This window comes from Rhinopithecus bieti, unplaced genomic scaffold, assembly GCF_001698545.2.
Source record: "Rhinopithecus bieti isolate Rb0 unplaced genomic scaffold, ASM169854v2 scaffold_52066, whole genome shotgun sequence".
NCBI classification, from domain to species: domain Eukaryota; kingdom Metazoa; phylum Chordata; class Mammalia; order Primates; family Cercopithecidae; genus Rhinopithecus; species Rhinopithecus bieti.
In genome coordinates, this window is record NW_016820486.1 from 63,869 (window position 1) to 81,574 (window position 17,706).

Here is a 17,706-nt window from a genome sequence, read left to right on the forward strand (position 1 = left end):
GAGAGAGAGAGAGAGAGAGAGAGAAAGAAAGCCAGCAAGGAAGGAAGGAAGGAAGGAAGGAAGGAAGGAAGGAAGGAAGGAAGGAAGGAAGGAAGGAAAGAAGGGAAAGAAGGGAAAGAAAGAAAAGAAAGGAAGAGACAGAGAGAAGGAAGGAAGGAAGGAAGGAAGGAAAGAAAGAAAGAAAGAAAGAGAGAGAGAAAGAAAGAAAGAAAGAAGGAAAGAAAGAAAGAGAAAGAAGGGAGGGAGGGAAAGATGGAAGGAAGGAAGGAAGGAAGAGCCAAACACCAGCTTTTTAAAGTGCTGTACAGTAAGTAGTCCATGGTAAAGCCGTAATATAACTAACAAATGTCATATTTGTGCACTGCTTGGTTATTTCCATTGTTTTCTATTATGTTAACAGCATTACAATGAGCATCTTTGTATAGATAACTTTGCTCCCGGATCCAATTCGCTCCTTAAGGATACTTTTCTAGAAGCAAACGTGCTTGATTTGTGTTTGGTTGCTGCTATCATCTAGCTTTATTTTACAGCTGGTGTTTTAAATACACCAAATAGGGGGACTCCACAGAACTGTGCTGGTCACTCACACAACTCTAGGAGTTAAAACCACATTTTCCATAGTAATATGAGGCACCGGGATGTTAAGAGACTGAGCCAAGATAGCAAAAACAGATTAGCCAAGTAGGGAAGTGAGCTGGAATGATAAGTAATGGGGAGGGAAGTAGTTGCTTGGACTCCATTTTGCAAAAGCAGAATTCTGAGGGTCATGAGGTGACTTAGTTTCTTCTTGCAAAGTTCATGTGGATTGGTTAAGAGGGATGGAGTGTCCTTTGGTTCCATACACACTATTCTTATTGTGCCTATGATAGCCACCGAATCTGAGATCTCAAATGTCCAGGATAGCTCAGGACAAGGATGAATGTTTTCCCCATTCTCAACACCCACTCAGGCAAGAAGGGAGGAGGGAAAGAGCTCTTCCAGACAGTTCTTAAACCCTGGAGCCTATCATCTATCCAAGATAATGGAGAGAGGGTGGGTGTGGAGACAAAGGAAGATTGGCCGGCTGGAGAGGCTGTCTGGGACACTGGTCCTGTTTCCCATACAAACCTCTCCTAGCTCTCTTGAATGTTTGGTTTGACTGGATTGTGTACAAGATAAAAAATTCTGAGAGGCCTGCGCAGTGTTACTGCAGTGCCATCACTCAGTGTAACACAAAGGATAGGAACAGAAGTCCAAGTCCTCACGGCACAGACATTCTCCCCAACATCTCACACCATTCACAGTGAGTGATGGGGGATGGTTGGCCCTTCTTATGAAACCAAAGGCAAGACAATATATTAAGATTTGTTTTGGTGAGGGTGAATGCTACTTCTGAAAATTGATATCTCCAGGCCAGAAGCAATTCAGTGCACAAAGAGTGTGATTAAGCTAATTTGGTGTAATCACAGTCTGTGTTTCATATTGAATGAGAGTACTGCATGTCCTAAGCACAAATTAGAAACAAAGCGTAGCCCCTGACAACTAGGTAGTTTCCATCTGAACAGGCCTTACAGATCTCATACATATGACTTAGGGGCTGAATGCTTGAAATGTGGAAAGCAGAGACCCAGAATGTTTTGAATATTTCCCTTAACTGCTTCCTTTCTAGAATTCTCTGAAATGTTAAGGGAAGTGGGTTGGTGTGCCACAGTCCAAAGTCCTATATGGTCACTGGGTGCCCCAGAGCACAGTTTGGATGGGAGCTTGTGGGCACGCACCGGGTGTCTTAACCCCAAGTTCACAGGGACCCATCAGAGGGCCTTGGGTGGCCTGGGGAAACCCATCATTCCAGATTAGGCTTGGAAGTCAGTGGCCCATGGAGTGGAGACCCTGGATTTGGGTGGGCCTCTCTTTCTCGGGCCTCTTGGGCCAACTGCTCCAGCAGCCACTCCCACCTACCCTGTGGATGGGTAAAGTCCTCTTAAACTACAAACCTGCACTGACTCAAGGCTGCTGCTGCTACTAGAAGTGACCCTGGTGACATTTTTTTTAATCCAAGTGACCCCTATTAGTTACCTCTAGAAGTGAGAGAGGGAGCCCCAGGGCAGAATTTGCTGCCTTCTCAAACCCCTGACCACATCAATGAGTGGAGAGCAGGCGAGCAACACCCTGACGCAGGGATACATGGGGCAGGCTAGGATTTTTCTTTCAGCAGGAATACAAATGGCTTCCACTCCACTTACTTCAACCCTGGGCATCTAGACCCTACCTCTTAGTCCCATTCATCCCTCTAGAATTCCTGATGCTGTTGATCCTGAGACAAGGCCTGTCCAGAGAGAGCTGGTCTCCATTTCCTACACTGCCCTTTTTGGGTGAAACTGGCGGGCCATTCCCCCTGCCTTCCAAGCATACCCAGAGGCACCACACATTTCCACCCATATACACTTTTGGAATCTCCAGAACACTCTAGAAAACATCTTTAGGCATTTATGAGTTTGCCTCCATTCCAGAGTACCTTCCCTCCACTTTATCCTTGCATGGAGGCCCTGGCTTCCTATTCCAGATTAGTTTTTCAACATACAAACTTAAATGTCACCCTTTCAGAAAGGCCTTCCCTTAACCTCCAATCTAAAGTTTGTGACCCTGTTACTTTCTGTGACTGCACCCTATTTATTTCCTTCATGGCAGTAATATAGTATTTTATTTATTTCTTAATTCTTACATTCATTCATTCACTATTGGTCTTCTTTATCATTCAGTAAGCTTGGCGAGAGCTGAGATCATTTCTCTTTTGTTCACCATTATGTCCCCAAGAACTTGCACAGTGCCTAGCACATAGTGGCCCTGAAAAAGTATTATTCTAATGAGTGCACACGCATGTTTACACACAAACACACATATATATGCACAATTGCAAACATGTACACACTCCTAAACACGAACATGCGCGCACACACACACACACACACACCCCACACACACCCTTCCCCACTGAACCTTTCTAAATCAAAGAGAGCAGGATGAAAGTGGTTAAAAGCACAGACTTTTAAGTCAGAGAGGCTTGGAATCCAATCCCAGATCTGCCACTTCCTAGCTGTGTGACACTGAGCAAGTCCCTTCCCACTTCTGAGACTATTATGAGATTGAATGAGACAATCCATGTAAAAGGTTTAGCACAGTGTCTGGTACACATTTGGCACTCAATAAGTGGTAGCTGTTGCTGCTGTTATTATTAATCATTTCTGTTTAGAAACCCACTCTGGATTTCTTTACTGGTTTGCAACACTCAGCATAATCAACATGAGAAAAAGCAAGACTGTCATTATTGTGTGAGGCCTGAGAATCCTCCCTGCCAACAGTCACCTAGTGCTGGAGAAGGGAGGGGCAGAAAGGACTGAGCCAAGGGGCCCATAACAGCAGCAGAGGCAGCAGCAGCACTGCAGGGCCAATTTGGAGGCCGGAGCAGATACTGGTTATAAAAGAGGGATTTCAGAAGTCTTTGCTCAGTCTGTGGCCATTCCCAGGGAATAACACATCAGAGATGGGCAGGAACAATTTGTAAATATAGAATAGTTTTTGCTTATTGAGTACTCACTGTGGGCCAGGCACTTTACTTAGCAGTCTGCATACATGATCTCATGTGATCGCCACAGCAACCCAGATGAGAAAATCGAGACCCAGAATGGTTAAAGTGACTTGTCTAAGGCCACACAGCTAGCAAATGGTAGAGGTGTCTGATTCCAAACCTCATGCTCCTACCAACTATGCCTCCCCAATATTGCAAAGAATGCAATGAGCTGGGTGCTTTCACATGTTCCTTGGGTTGGAGGTCTGGCAGATTGGCATAACACTTCTAGGAAGAAATTTGTCGGTATATATCAAAACCCTAAAATTTTTGTATACTCTTTGACCCAAGCATTCCACTTGTAGCAATTTATTTTAAGGATATAGTCAATGATGCATGTAAAAATGAACCTACAAGGATGTTCAAAGTGATTTGTATAATATAGCGAGAGATTAGCAACAACCTAAATATTCAAAAATTTTAATAAATTTGGTACATCTATAAAATTATACTCTTGAACCATTAAAATGATGTTGTAGTAGAACTTTTAATGGCATGGAGAAGTGGATATGACATTGTTGAATTTTTTTAAAAGCAGGTTACAACCCATTATGTGCAAAATGATGTCATGTTGTAAAATTAGTACATGTACATGGATGCACATGTGGTTTTTGTTTCCTGAATGCTTATCTGTGTTTTCTAAATTTCCAAAAAGGAGTATATTTTGTATATTTTATGTTTGTAAATAGTAAAAATTATGTTTTAAGCAAAAACTTAAACCGCTTGACCCATGAAGCACCCAAAAAACAAGTCACAGCTGTGAATGACTAATCCATGATTGCCTGATTTCCTTCCATCTATCCTTTCTTCTCTCCTTCCTTCTCTTCTCCCTCTTTCTGCATCTTTTAATGCAAATTCTGTGGGTTTTTTTTTTTTTTGACAGGGTCTCACTGTCTCCCAGGCTGGAGTGTACTGACAAGATCATAGCTCAGTGCAGCCTCAGTTTCCCCAGGCTCAAGCGATCCTCCTGCCTCGGCCTCAGCCTCTTGAGTAGCTGGAAATACAGGTGTGAGCCACCACACCTACACAATTTTTAAATCTTTTTGTAGAGACGGGGTCTCTCTATGTTGCCCAGGCTGGTTTTGAATGCCTGGCCCTCCCAAAGTGCTGGGATTACAGGGGTGAGCCACCACGCGTGGGCTACAAATCTCATTTTATGATGAAGTTGAAACCAAGAGTCCTCTGAACACACGCACATTTTGCACTATGAAAGTCCAACCTTTGACCTGCATGATCTGTACACATTGACTTTCTCTCTCTGCTCTCTTTGCTGGTGGCACTTGCACTTCATTCATTCACCCCCAGGTACAAAAAACATATTGTTTGCATTAACTGAGGTCAAAATAACACCGGAGGTGGAAGGACAGCTTCGAGGAGATTGTCCTGTTCCAGGGCACCAGGGGGGCCTCTCAGTTCCTCCCCCTCTTTCAGAGCTGCCTCCCTGGGGTACCTAGTTTTTGGATGAATATCCAGGTTCCTTTTCCCAACTGAAAATAGAGATCAAATACAGAATATGAGCTAGTATTTGAAATGTTGAGTGGCTAAGATCTGAAATCAATTCCATCTGCCGGCAAATACTATAGACTCCCCATATTAGCTGTGAGATCTTGGGCAAGTCACTTGACTGAGCCTCAGTTTCCTCATCAGGAAAATGGACATAAAGTTAACCGGTAGAGTTGGTGTGAAGATTCAATGAGATAATCCACGTGACAGACCCTAGCAACAGACAGTGTTCAAAAAGTGTTAGCCATTATACACATTATTAGCGATAGTCCTTATAGGTATTAAATCCTCTTGCTGGGGCATTATCAGAGTGTACAAAGGCAAGAAAATGGGGTAGTTAAGAGACTGGCTCTGGAGATCGATGGACTTGGGTTTCAATCTTTATCACTCACTGGCTGTGTGACCCATCTCTAGGCACTTACCTTCTCTGGGCTGCAGTTTCCTGCTCTGTAAAATAAGGATAATAACATCCATTGCAAAATGGATTTGTGAAGCACAACCAGCATGCAGAAAAATGCACAAATGGAAGTGTGCAGCTGGGGGAATTTTCATAAACTGGGTAATGAGCACCCAGCTAGAGTAACAGAACCTGACTACCACCCCAGAAGCACACCGTACCCCTTTCAGTCACAACACCCCAAAAGGTAACCATATCCTGTGTTCTAACACCATAGGTTCAATTTGCTTGTCTTTGAACTTTATAAATGACAGTGGATTTTGTGGACTGAAGTAAAATGCCCCAATTTTAGTGTGGTGTCTGGTATTTGCTGGGAGCTCCATATATGTTTGTGCAGATAGATTCCTTTTCCTTACGGGAATGGAAGACAGGAAACTGTCAATATTCACAAGGGCCATAAACAACTAGCATGACTATTTCTCACATAGATATTTAAACTTTTTTTTTAAAGCCAGCATTTCTTCCCTACCCTCACTGATTATAGCAGATGGGAGGGGAGAGAGAAGGAGGCTGGATCCTTTGAGACTGGCTATAAAAGACCCCTGAGTGCCCACGTATATACCCTCTCACCTTCTCTCAGCAGCCCCGGAGCAATGTTGCCAGGCCTGAGGCTGGCCTCAGGACTGGGGCTGGGGCCAGGACAGGAAGAACACAGGGTAGCATACGTACCAGGACCATGCCCCCTACAAACTATTACTGAAGCTTCTCTAGTTACTGATTCTAAAATTCCCAATGTCCTTTTAATAGGGAGATAATTCAAAGATACCTTCAACTTGTGTTTTCTTTTCTGAAGTACAGCCAGTAAAATTATACATAAGTAAATAAAACATAACATTGATTGGGGAAGAGAAGCCAGGAAATTCGACGGCATTTCCTAGCCACACGGGTCTCTGTGTTTGGGCTTTGCACATTTGGCTCAACAGACAGCCCTTAGAATGTGGGCGAGTTGGCCATGGGAGCCCATGAATGGGAGCCTGTTCTCCTTGGAATGGCCTAGCTGGACTGGACAGTCTGGTGCTGGCCTGTAGGGGTTGAGAGGATACTCACAGTCAGTAATGAAAGGCCACTTGAAAGATTTCCCACCATTTTCAAAGCCATATGTATGTCATATAACACCCTCCAGTGAGAACCTCTGTGGGACTGGAAGCCTTTCATGGGGCCCTCCCCTGAGGCAGCAGAGCTTATGAGAAACTTGACTCCTGGTGGTGATAAGAGAGGCTTTGAGGGAGGCAGTTTTTCCTTCATTTGCTCAATCAGTGGACAAATATTTGCCTAGCCAGCACCACACTCTGTGAGGGAGACAACATCTCCACAGTCAAGGGATTTGTGGGGTTCTTATAGGGAAAATGTAACAACCAAGAAGGAAGATGGAGAAGCAAGCCACCTCTCTATCTGGCCTGTGAAGGCTGGCTAAGGCAAGAAACAGGGCCATGCCCAACTTCCCTTAGCAGGCAGGGGCTTCACAGAAGGATACAAGGTGAAGTCAGAAGGCACAGGAAACTCTACGGCAGCCATGCAACAGAACCCCCTGAAAACCTGGAGGCTTATGGGAGAGGCCTGCTGCTCTGTGAACCTGGTGCTTTGAACACAGGTCCTCATATCTATCTTAGTTGTTCAAAAACTCAACTCAAGCCTTGGACTACATTACACTTACTATGTGCCACTTGACATACACATAGTGATATGTCTGGAGATCACACTGTTAGTAAGTGATGGAGCTGGCTTGGGCCCACGCTAAGTGGTTCTAAAGCTGTATACCACACCATAGCCCCTCTCTACGGTGACTCCCATCTGTAGGATCAACACCTTGTGATCAAAATCATAATTTCATTCGTTCAAGCCGTATGTATTGAGCGCCTCCATGTGTCAGGCATTGTACTAGGTACTTAGAAAGCAGCAGTTAACAGATTGACTCCCTACTGCCACGGAGCTCAGAGGGTAAGGGGAGAGAGGAGTCAAGAAAAGAAATACAACATATAATGTGTATTTATATATATTTCTTCTTAGCATTTGTCAAATGACAATGCTGGGTTGCAGATATGCATTTGGAATTGATCAAATGACAAATGCTAAGAAGAAAAATGAAGCAGGGTAAGAAGACAGACATGAGAGGGTGGGGGCTTTCATTTTTTAAATAGATTGCTCAGACAAGGATTGTTTGAAGTGGTGACATCCAGGTGGAGACTTGAATGGAGAAAGGTGAAGCCATGCAGGTATCTGGGGAAAGAGCATTCCAGGGATAGGAGAGACCATGTGCAAAGGACAGGCCTGAGGCAGGATTGTCGTTGGCATAGTTTATGAATACCTAGGAGCCTCAACTGGAGCGGGTGAGGCAGAAAGCGGTAAGACATGAGATCAGAAAGACAACGGGGGCCCAGATGAGGCAGGGCCCCGTTATAGACTTTGGATATGATTCCAAGTGACATGGGAAGCTGTCAGAGGGTTTTGAACAGAAGAGTGCTAGGGTGTGACTTTCATTTTAATGCTACTATTCTGACTGCCCTCCTAAGAATAGACTGAAGGAGAGGAAAGGAAGAAGCAATGAGACCAATTAGGAGGGGACTGCAGCAATTCAGCGGGGGGCGATGACAGCTTCTAGGACCCAGGTGATAGCGGAGGTGAGGGGGCGCAGTCAGATCTTGGATATTTTGAAGATAGAACTTACACAATTTCCAAAAGGATTGGATGTGGGGTGTGAGACAGAGAGGTGTTAAGCATGACTTCAAAGAATTGGAAGGATGGAGTTCCCATTTATTGAGATGGGAAGACTGTGGGCAGAGCAGGTTGAGGGTGAAATTAAGAGTTTATTCAGTTTGGGAGCTATTTTGTTTGAGTTTCCTATTAGACATGTTAAGTGAAGATCAAGTAGGCAGTTAGAGAGGCAGGTCTGAAATCCATTCTGGGTTGCAGATATGCATTTGGAATTGATCAACATATCGATGGCATTTAAGACCAAGAGAGTAAGTGTAGATAGAGAAAGGAGTTGTCTGGGACCTGAGTACTGGGGCCCTGAAATGTTTAGAAGTTGGAGAGAGAAGGACATATAGCAAAGGAGACTGAGAAGTAATAGTAACCAGGGAGGCAGGAAGAAAACCAAGAAAGCATAATGTTATGGGCTGACTGTAAGCAAAGTAGGTATTTTCAGGAGGAGAGAGCAATCTTCTGCAGCAAATGTTGTGATAGGTCAAATCAGATGAGGACAGATAGGGACCACTGGATTTGGAAAGTGGAGGTCACTGGGTAACCTTGATAAAAGCGATTTCAAGGAGTGATGAGGTTGAAAGCATGAGGGGAATGGAGTCTAGAGAGCATGGGAGGAAAGGACAGAGTACACATAAATACCACTTTTGAGTTTTGCTGGAAAATGAAGCAAAGAAATGGTGCAATAGGCCAAGAGCTGGTTTTATCCCAGCTTGGGTTTTACCAGGCAAGTAGAATAGAGGAAGTGAGACCATGGCTTGGTGGTGCTTACAAGGGAATGATTATAATGAATCCAAGCCAATGTGTTCAGAAATAAATCAGAGTCAAATAGCCAGTCAGTATACTTGCCTGTATATTAACTGCCTGGGATTTTGATACTTTCAAGGAGCCAGTTAGATCTTCTGATTCGCACACACCACATTTCTCAGCTCTTACCACATGTCAGTCCCCCAAATGAGTCAAGACTATGGTCATTCTTGCTCCTGCTGTGATTATTCAGCACACTCTTAGACATCACCTCCTCACTCCCCACCCACCCCCTCCTGCCCATTTTAACAGCAAGGTCCACATCATTTCCTTTAGTATCTGCTGCTACCTCCTGCCCTTCCACATGTTTATTTAACCCACAAGATTCTGTGAGAAAACCGCATTGATTGACTGCAAAAGTAATTTCTAAGAGAGAAGTAAATTCTGCAAAGATGAATACACCAGGTACACATCAACTCCCTCTCCAGTCCCAAAAAGCAAAGCCAGAATGATGGCATCTGGAAACAGGGGAGCTCTTTGCCTACAGGCAGAGGCCCCACTTGTCCACTTTACACAAAGGCCCTCACTTGGAGGTACATATGTCTTCCACTGGGAGCAAGTCATTCAACATGTGCACTCAGCAACACCAATAAAGAGATCTTGAAATCCACCAGACCCTGATCTATTTGCTCCCCTTACCTCTCAAAAAGGTAAAGGGATCCATTTTGAGTCGCATCCAGCTGGCAAGGGTGACTTCTCCATTAGGCACAGGAGGTACAGTGCCTAGGGCCCATTAATAGTTTTAGGGGCCCACAAAAATGTTTTAAAATTGGAAGAAAAAATGAATATGACAATGATACTGAATATATTTAAAACACGAACCCAGCTTGGATTATATTCATCTTTATACCAATGCAGTCATAAAATGTAACTTTTAATGTTTTTGAGGAGGAAGGAGGTCCATGAAGACAGAAGTGTCCAGGGCCCATGAAAGTCATACTACAGCCCCTGCTAGTGTGATGTTTAAGGCTTCCTTCAAACCTGGATATTTTGATGTGCACATTTTGACTTAGCTCTCTTGAAGTAACTGCTTTGAGATGTACGACTGTTTATTTCTTAACAATTACCAAATAGACACACCTGGCCCTGTGAAGGGTGGGAAAGGAATGTGGCAAGACTATTCATCTGCTTCCCTCTGGCCCCTGCCCTTGCTCACCAAACCATCCACTATTAGTTGAGAAGAGGCTGGGAGCACCTACATGGGACATGTGTTTTCTTTTCATGGATGCTTTGGTGTTACTGCTGCATCAGGCCATAGTAATAATAATAGTGATAATAATACTAGCTGGGTGTGGTGGTTCACACCTGTAATACCAGCACTTTGGAAGGCTGAAGTGGGAGGATCGCTCGAGGTCAGGAATCTAAGACCTGCCTGGGCAACATAGCGAGATCCTGTCTCTACAAAAAAAAATTTTTAAAATTAGCTGGGTGTGGTGGCGCATACCTGTAATTCTAGCTACTTGCGAGGCTAAGGCGGGAAAATTTCATGAGCCCAGGCATTCATGGCTGCAGTGAGTTGTGATCGCACCACCACATTCCAGCCTGGGCAACAGAGTGAGAACCTATCTCTAAAAAACAGAACAAGAAGAAAAATACTGATAATGATAACAGTAAATAGCTGTGGAGCTTCATTGTGTGCTGAGCAGTAAACCCAGCATTTAACATGACTGAGGAAATAATAAAATAGGTGAACTAATTTGATTAAACAGCACTCATTTTACATTAAACTTCGGTTTTGTTTTTTTTTTTCCAGTAGCTTTAATTTTTTTTTTCTTTTGAAATAGGGTCTTGCTTTGTCACTCAGGCTGGAGTACAGTCATGCAATCATGGCCCACTGCAGCCTCAACCTCCCAGGCTCAAGTGATCCTCCTGCATCACCCTTCTTAGTAGCTGGAGATACAGGTATGAGCCACCACATCTGAATAATTTCTTTAAATTTTTTTGTAGAGACAGGGTCTCACTATATTGGCCAGGTTGGTCTCAAACTCCTGACCTCAAGTGATCCTCCTGCCTTGGCCTCCCAAAGTGCTGGAATTACAAGTGTGAACCATCACGCCCAGCTAGCTTTGATTTCAAAACTTTTCAAAACCACCTGTCTACAACTGGGAACACTCCATTTATAGAAATAAATTATATAAAATGCAAATATTATCAACATTTAAAAACTATCGTAACATACATCTGTTCTAATGGCTTATTCGGCAAGATTCTAATCTATGTTTTAGTATTTTATGGAAATTTCAAGGTTCTTTGTACCTAGATAAAGTGCTCACAAATTTGCATATTTGTATGTTCATTTACTCATTCAACAAATCCTTGTTGGTTGTCCCGTATATCACAGTCACTGTTTCTAGATGCTGGAAACACGATATTGAGCAAAATCAGCAATGGTCCTTGCCCTCACAGAACTTTCATTTAATGGAGGAGTATGCAATAGTCAAATAATTATACAAGTGTAAAAACTGCAACTGTGACAAGTGCTTAAAGAATGGCAGGAGAATCTGTAATAGGATATTTGAATGCTTGGGGGTGTGGGTGGTCAGGGAAAGCTACCCTAAAGAAGTGATCTTAGGATGAATGTGGGTTAATTAGGAGAAGGGAAGGAAGAGTTTTGCAGAAAAGGAACAGTTTGTGCAAAGGCCAGAAAGAAATCAAAGCAAACATGAAGGACAGAAGGAAACCAGTTTCTGGAGGACAGTGCTGGGGAGGTGAGGTTGGAGCAGTAGATGGCAGCCCCATTTTGACGTTAAACTTCTAGGAAGGGGTGTGGCTTCTCACTAGTCAGAGCAACTTGCCTTTAGCAAACATATACGTGTTCAAGTGTGTCAAGTACATCAAAGAACTGGTGTGTCCGTGGCAGCCTTGATAGGGAATCCCAACTTCCTCCCTCCCGACATGCTCACCGTTCTTCAGCATCACACCTTCACTCTGACTCGAGGGGGTCAGTTCCTGGGGGCTCTTGATATTGCTCAGAGCTCTGGAGAAGTGCTCATCCACTACACTGCTGATGTCCCCTTGGAAGTAGGTGAAAAGGACACACCGGGAATTCCATTCTGTCTTTATAGGCTTCTGCTTGCCTTTGGGCATCCGGTTGTCAGTCTTCTTCATTTCTTCCATTGTGAGTGAGTGACACAGGTGATAGCTGTGGACCAAAGGCAAAATGTCACTGGCACTATTTTACCAAGTGGCTTGGCTGTGGTTTGGGTGAGCAGTATCCTTGGGGGCAAGCGATTTGCTCCCACCAGGTACACATGCTCACTGGGGCCTCAGGGAGCCACATGGCTTCTAAAGGTCAATGACAATGCTGTTGAGAAGCCTTTTCTAATCAGTCTTCAAGGGGCAACACAACAAATCTCCATGAAGTGCTGAGAAGGAGCCTTCTCTTACAAATGAGAATGATCAGACAACCTGACTAAAGAGAGCATCAGGAAATGGGGAGGTGGGAGGACACTGAGGCCAAATAGCAGAGTAACTTGCCTCCTGGGGAAGCGCCTTTCTCCTAAACGAATGAGCCAAGGTTGGCCCAGAACTGCCTGTAGGCATGGGCTCCCATGGAGAGCTTGGCCAGGCAATCCAGTGGGTGCTTGACAATTTCAATAGTAGGCATTGCTTTCCATCTTGACCACTTGCACACAAAGTAAACACATCAAATTCTCCTACTCCCCTGATGCCTTAATCTATGTAAGCCTGTGTCCTGCACCTACCCGCATCCCATCTTAGAAACTAGCAATTACAAACAATACCATCTATAAGGCCTCCAACAGATACATTCTGAACAAAATGCAGAGGTACAAAAAAACATTTTTACACCAATGTTGTCACCATTGGTGGAAACCTCCTGAAAGGTTGTAAGGTTGTCAGCTCTGTTCCCCAGCACATCTTTTGTATCTAGCACAGGGCATGGAATAGAGTAGATGCTCAATAGCTGTATATTGAACTGTCCTAAACTTGGGTTCCATCATTGGTATCATCATATCCTACCCTGAGAGTTCCTTGTGGGCAGAGGCTGTCTATTTGCATCCAGGTCAGGTCCTGGCATGCAGTGGGCCTTCAAGACATGCTGTGGCCTTCCTTTACTAGGGAAGTAGCCTGTCAGGATGCTTCTTTACCTTTGACCACCGAATCTGACTTGCCATGTGCTCTGGCTAAAGATGGATTTGATCTATTCATTCCTGTAAAATTAATAAAAATGACTAGAGTTTAATAGACTGTCTCTTTCTCTCTCTAGTTTATGAGACTTTGAGAACAAAATTTCATATTCATTTCTTTATTCCTAGCACCTAGCATAATGCAGGTGTTAAGTAACCAGTGTTTCCCCTGGTTGACAGTCATGCTAAGCATAACCAGGTACTAGCTCAAAACGAATCCATTGCACCCTTACTTTCCAAAACATGCAAACGCACGCTTTGAAAAACTGGTAGATTCTTATAAAGTTAAACATATTCTTATCATGTGACCCAGCAATCTCACTTCTAGGTACGCATAGCCAAGAGAAATAAAAACTATGTCCACACAAAGACATGTACATGAATGTTCACAGCAGCTTTCTTCATAGTAACCAAAAATGGAAAATACCCACATGTTTATCACCAGGAGAATATATAAACTAACTGTGACATATTTATACAATGGAATGTTACTCAGCAAAAGAACAAACAAACTACCAATCTACACAACAGCATGTATGAATCTCAAAAACACGTTGAGTGAAAGAATCCAGACACTAAAGGCCACATATTGTACAATTTCACATACATGAAATAAGCACAAATAATCTGCGGTGATGAAATTCAGAACTGTGGTTGCCTGTGGGGTAGAGATTGAGAGATTGACTAGGAAAGGGCATGAGGGAGCCCTCAGGGGTGTTGGAAAGGTTCTGCATCTCGATGAAGGAGATGGTTACTACATGAATGGATAAATTTGTTAAAACTCATCAAATTTTACACGTAAGACATATGCATTTCACTGTAGGCAAATTATTCCTTTATTTAAAAAAAAGTACATGATCTATTCCGATACTTGAAGGGATAGAAATAAAAACCAAAGTGTTATGAATTATAAAGCAATGAGAAGCATGGAGGCAGTACTTTTTTAAAGCTACAGTTTAGAGAACACCTACTCTGTGCCAGAAACTACACATCTATCTTCTCCAATCTTCATAATCCTCAAATTAGGTATTGTTATCCCCATTTTACAGATGAGCAATCTGGGGCTTAAAGAAGGTGAAATAGACTGCCTAGGCTACACAACTAGGGAGTGGCAGAGCTGGGATTTCAACCCAGGTCTTTCTGGCGTTAACGTCTGTCCTACCTTCACCATCCCTTATTGACTATCCATTGGGTCTAATAATACCTTCTCCTCTATGGGCCTCAGTCTTTCCATCTATCTCCTAATCCCTAGGGGGCCTCATGCCAGAACCCTAAACCAGTCATCTGGTTTCCTTCAGATAACGCAGGCAGCAACTCCCAACTCCGTCTGTTCCCTCGGGGCTTCTCCTTGAAGCCTCTGCCTGCTGCTAGAGGGGCCAGTGAGCACCTTTGGAGGATTCACCCTCTCATTCTCAGAATTTCCAGTGGCCACTGCTCAAGGTTCAGGCTTGACACAGCTTGCAATCTCTCCTTGCTAACTCCCCTTGAAGCCACATGGGAAGGAGCTGGTAGGACCCTAAGGACATTAGGGCCCTGAAGCATGTGCTTAATCTCCTTGGGTAGAATCCACAGATGACCCGGGCCAACTGGCTACAGTCAGGAAATATTAGAGATGGAGAAAGTCAGAGCTGGTGTTTCAGCCCCTTCGCCTTGGAGAGCTCAGTCCGTGGGCAATTGGGCATCCTGAATAATAAATTCAGTATTCACTGAATAAGTACTACCTATGTCCTTCTTTTCCTCCCCAACCATACCTCACACAATCAAAAGGAAAGCCATAGGCTACTTCTCTGGATCAACTCACAAGCAACTCCCTGGGCTGCGCTTGGACCACAGTGGAGAGAAACTGTATTTGAGGAATATTAAAATTCTGAGAACTGTCATTGGCATAGTCCTATGAAGAACTGCATCTCACTCTACCTCTGGAGAAACATGAGAAGCTTCATCCTCAAATGAGCCCTCCATAAGAGGTCTCTTCATTCATGAATTAATTGCTGGGGTGTGTCTCGCTTAGGAGAAAGAGATGCTGCAAAGCTGGATTGAAGGGGATGTCAGTGAGGCTAAAGAAAGGGTGGCTGTCTCCCAGAGAAGATGTTCCCATATCAGTGCCTGGCTTATAGCAAAAGCCTCTCGTAGTAGAGAAAACCCCAAGGTCAAGTTTTACCAGTGGTACTGCCAGAACAGCATAATTACTAAACAACAGGCAGTTTGCAACTTTCCCATCTCACAAGATACAAAGACAGAAAGTGCTCCCTCAAATATTGCCCACGAACGAAAGAAAGAAAGAAAGAAAGAAAGAAAGAAAGAAAGAAAGAAAGAAAGAAAGAGAAAGAAAAAAAAGATATTTGAGCACAGAATCCCAATCAAGCATTTTGGCCAGAACTCTACCATAATCTGCCTGCATGGACGGACTTACCGCACTTCTCCAAAATGGTACCTAGCACTCTGGGGTGGGGTGGGAAGTCAGAGGGGTTGGTTTGCCAAATCAATAACTTGGAACAAAATCCCCAAGGGGACCGGATTATATCTCATTGAGCAAAGTATTTGATGACTACCCCATTTCTTCCCAGTTAAGTTTCTTTCCTCCTCCCCAGAAAAAAATCCCCAGATTTTCTTACCTCTTAATTCTGGACCATCACCTGATTCTATGGCTGGGAAAAGATGGCCAGAGTTGCCTGGCTCACTTCAGAGCAGCTTAGTGCTTGCGGAAGCAGGAGCTGAGGATTTGTACCCCCACCTCCTTGTTACTTTCCGCCCCTCTAGCTGGGACTGTACAAGGCGTTTCCTGCTAGCTATCTATTAAGAATGCAGAAAATGTACTCCAACAAGTCAACCTGGTTGGGCACCTGCAGGAATGAGGAAAATGGTAGCTCTTTTTTTTTTTTTTTTCATTTCTTTCTTTTTGCACTAAAAAAAGCATTTTGTGAGATTGTCTCTTAAACTGGGAGGCCAGTTGTTTGTCCAAAACCATACAGAGAGTCAACAACAAATATAACATCAGTTTTGGGGTTTAGATCAAACCGATGTCACATCAGTCTCAGGAACTGAGAGTCAGTTTGGTTTATCTCTAGTTTTTCCCTCTCTCTCCATGGGAAGAAAAGAAGAGCTCAGATCCCTAGGAGTCTGGACTTGTCACAGGCTTCCATTGGCCAAAGAGGGAGAAAGGACTTCTCTCAATCTGCAATACACAAAGCAATTCAGGGTAGGAGGTTTGGAGGAGGGGATCCCAATCCTCATTTAAAAAACCCCTCAATATTACCTAAGTAAGTGGCACCATTATTTAGGCCCCAAATCCTGGAGCCATTCTTTGCTCCTCTCTTTGTCTATTTCATCAATATTAATTCAACAAATATTTATTGAATGCCAACTGTGTGCCAGGCACTATTCTGGGGCTTGTGTTTTATAGTGAACAAAACACACCAAATCCCTGTCCTCATGGAATAAATACATACACATGTTATATGTTCGTGTATATATACACATATGTACATTATGTGTACAATGCCAGATGGTGATAAGTACTATAAAGAGATATTAAGCAGGGTAGAAGAACAGGGAGTGGTAGGCTAGGTGCTAATTTATAGAGGGTGGCCAAAAAAAGGATTTTCTGATAAGGTGACACTTCAGCAGAACCCTGAGGGGGGAAAAAACCACATGGATACCTGCTTTCCTGATACCTGAGGGAACATCAAATTCAAAAGGTGAGATCGTGCTTAATCTGTTCACAGAAAGGCAGGCCAGTGTGACTAGAGGAGAGGGAGTGAGGGGAAAAGAAGATGAGGACCAGGGCACATGGGACCTCATTGGCCACGCTACAGCTTTTGGCTTTTCCTGTAAGTGAGAAGGAAACCCACTGGAGGGGTTGGAGAAACACATCCACAAATCCTGAGAGTTCTATCTTCCAGATGCTTTCCAATCTCTCCTTTCTCACTACCTCTCCAACATTCACTGTAGTCCAAGCCTTCATCATTTTTCCCCAGGACCACCACCACCACAGCCTCCTAACTGGACTCCTGACTTCCACCTTTACCCCTTTCTAAACCATTCATCCCAAGACAGTCATAGTGACCATTTTAGAACATGGAATGCAGTCACTCCTTGTTTAAAAGATTATAATGAAAAAAGTTGACCTCATGGGGGTAGAGAATAGATACCAAATGCTGGGAAGTTTGTGTGGGTGGGAGCAGGGGGAAGAACAGAGGCTCTAAACTACAGTTAAATAGAAGATATTCTTCTGTATTCAAACAAACCTTCAACTGTTTGATAGCAGAATAGAGTGTCTATAGTTAGCAACAATGTATTATGTATTTCAAAATAGCTAGAAGAGAAGACTTGAAATGTTCCCAACACCTAAATACTCAAGGTGGAGGCTGGGTGCAGTGGTTCCCACCTATAATTCCAGCACTTTGGGAGGCTGAGGTGGGAGGATCGCATGAGCCCAGGAGTTTGAGACAAGCCTGGGCAATACAGCAAAACCTTGTCTCTACAAA

At 43.7% G+C, this 17,706-nt stretch overlaps 1 protein-coding gene across 1 annotated transcript in view; it reads right to left on the reverse strand.

The window, feature by feature from the left end:
- Window positions 1–15,979, reverse strand: part of VGLL1 (vestigial like family member 1) — a 28,638-nt gene extending 12,659 nt beyond the window's left edge. Inside the window, exons 1-2 of the mRNA XM_017859810.1 lie at window positions 15,835–15,979; window positions 11,975–12,213 (exon numbers count right to left, since the gene is read on the reverse strand). Of these exons, the coding sequence (XP_017715299.1) occupies window positions 11,975–12,188 (214 nt within the window). The 5' untranslated portion in view covers window positions 12,189–12,213; window positions 15,835–15,979. The remainder of the gene's footprint in view (window positions 1–11,974; window positions 12,214–15,834) is intronic.
- Window positions 15,980–17,706: the final 1,727 nt, after the last annotated feature.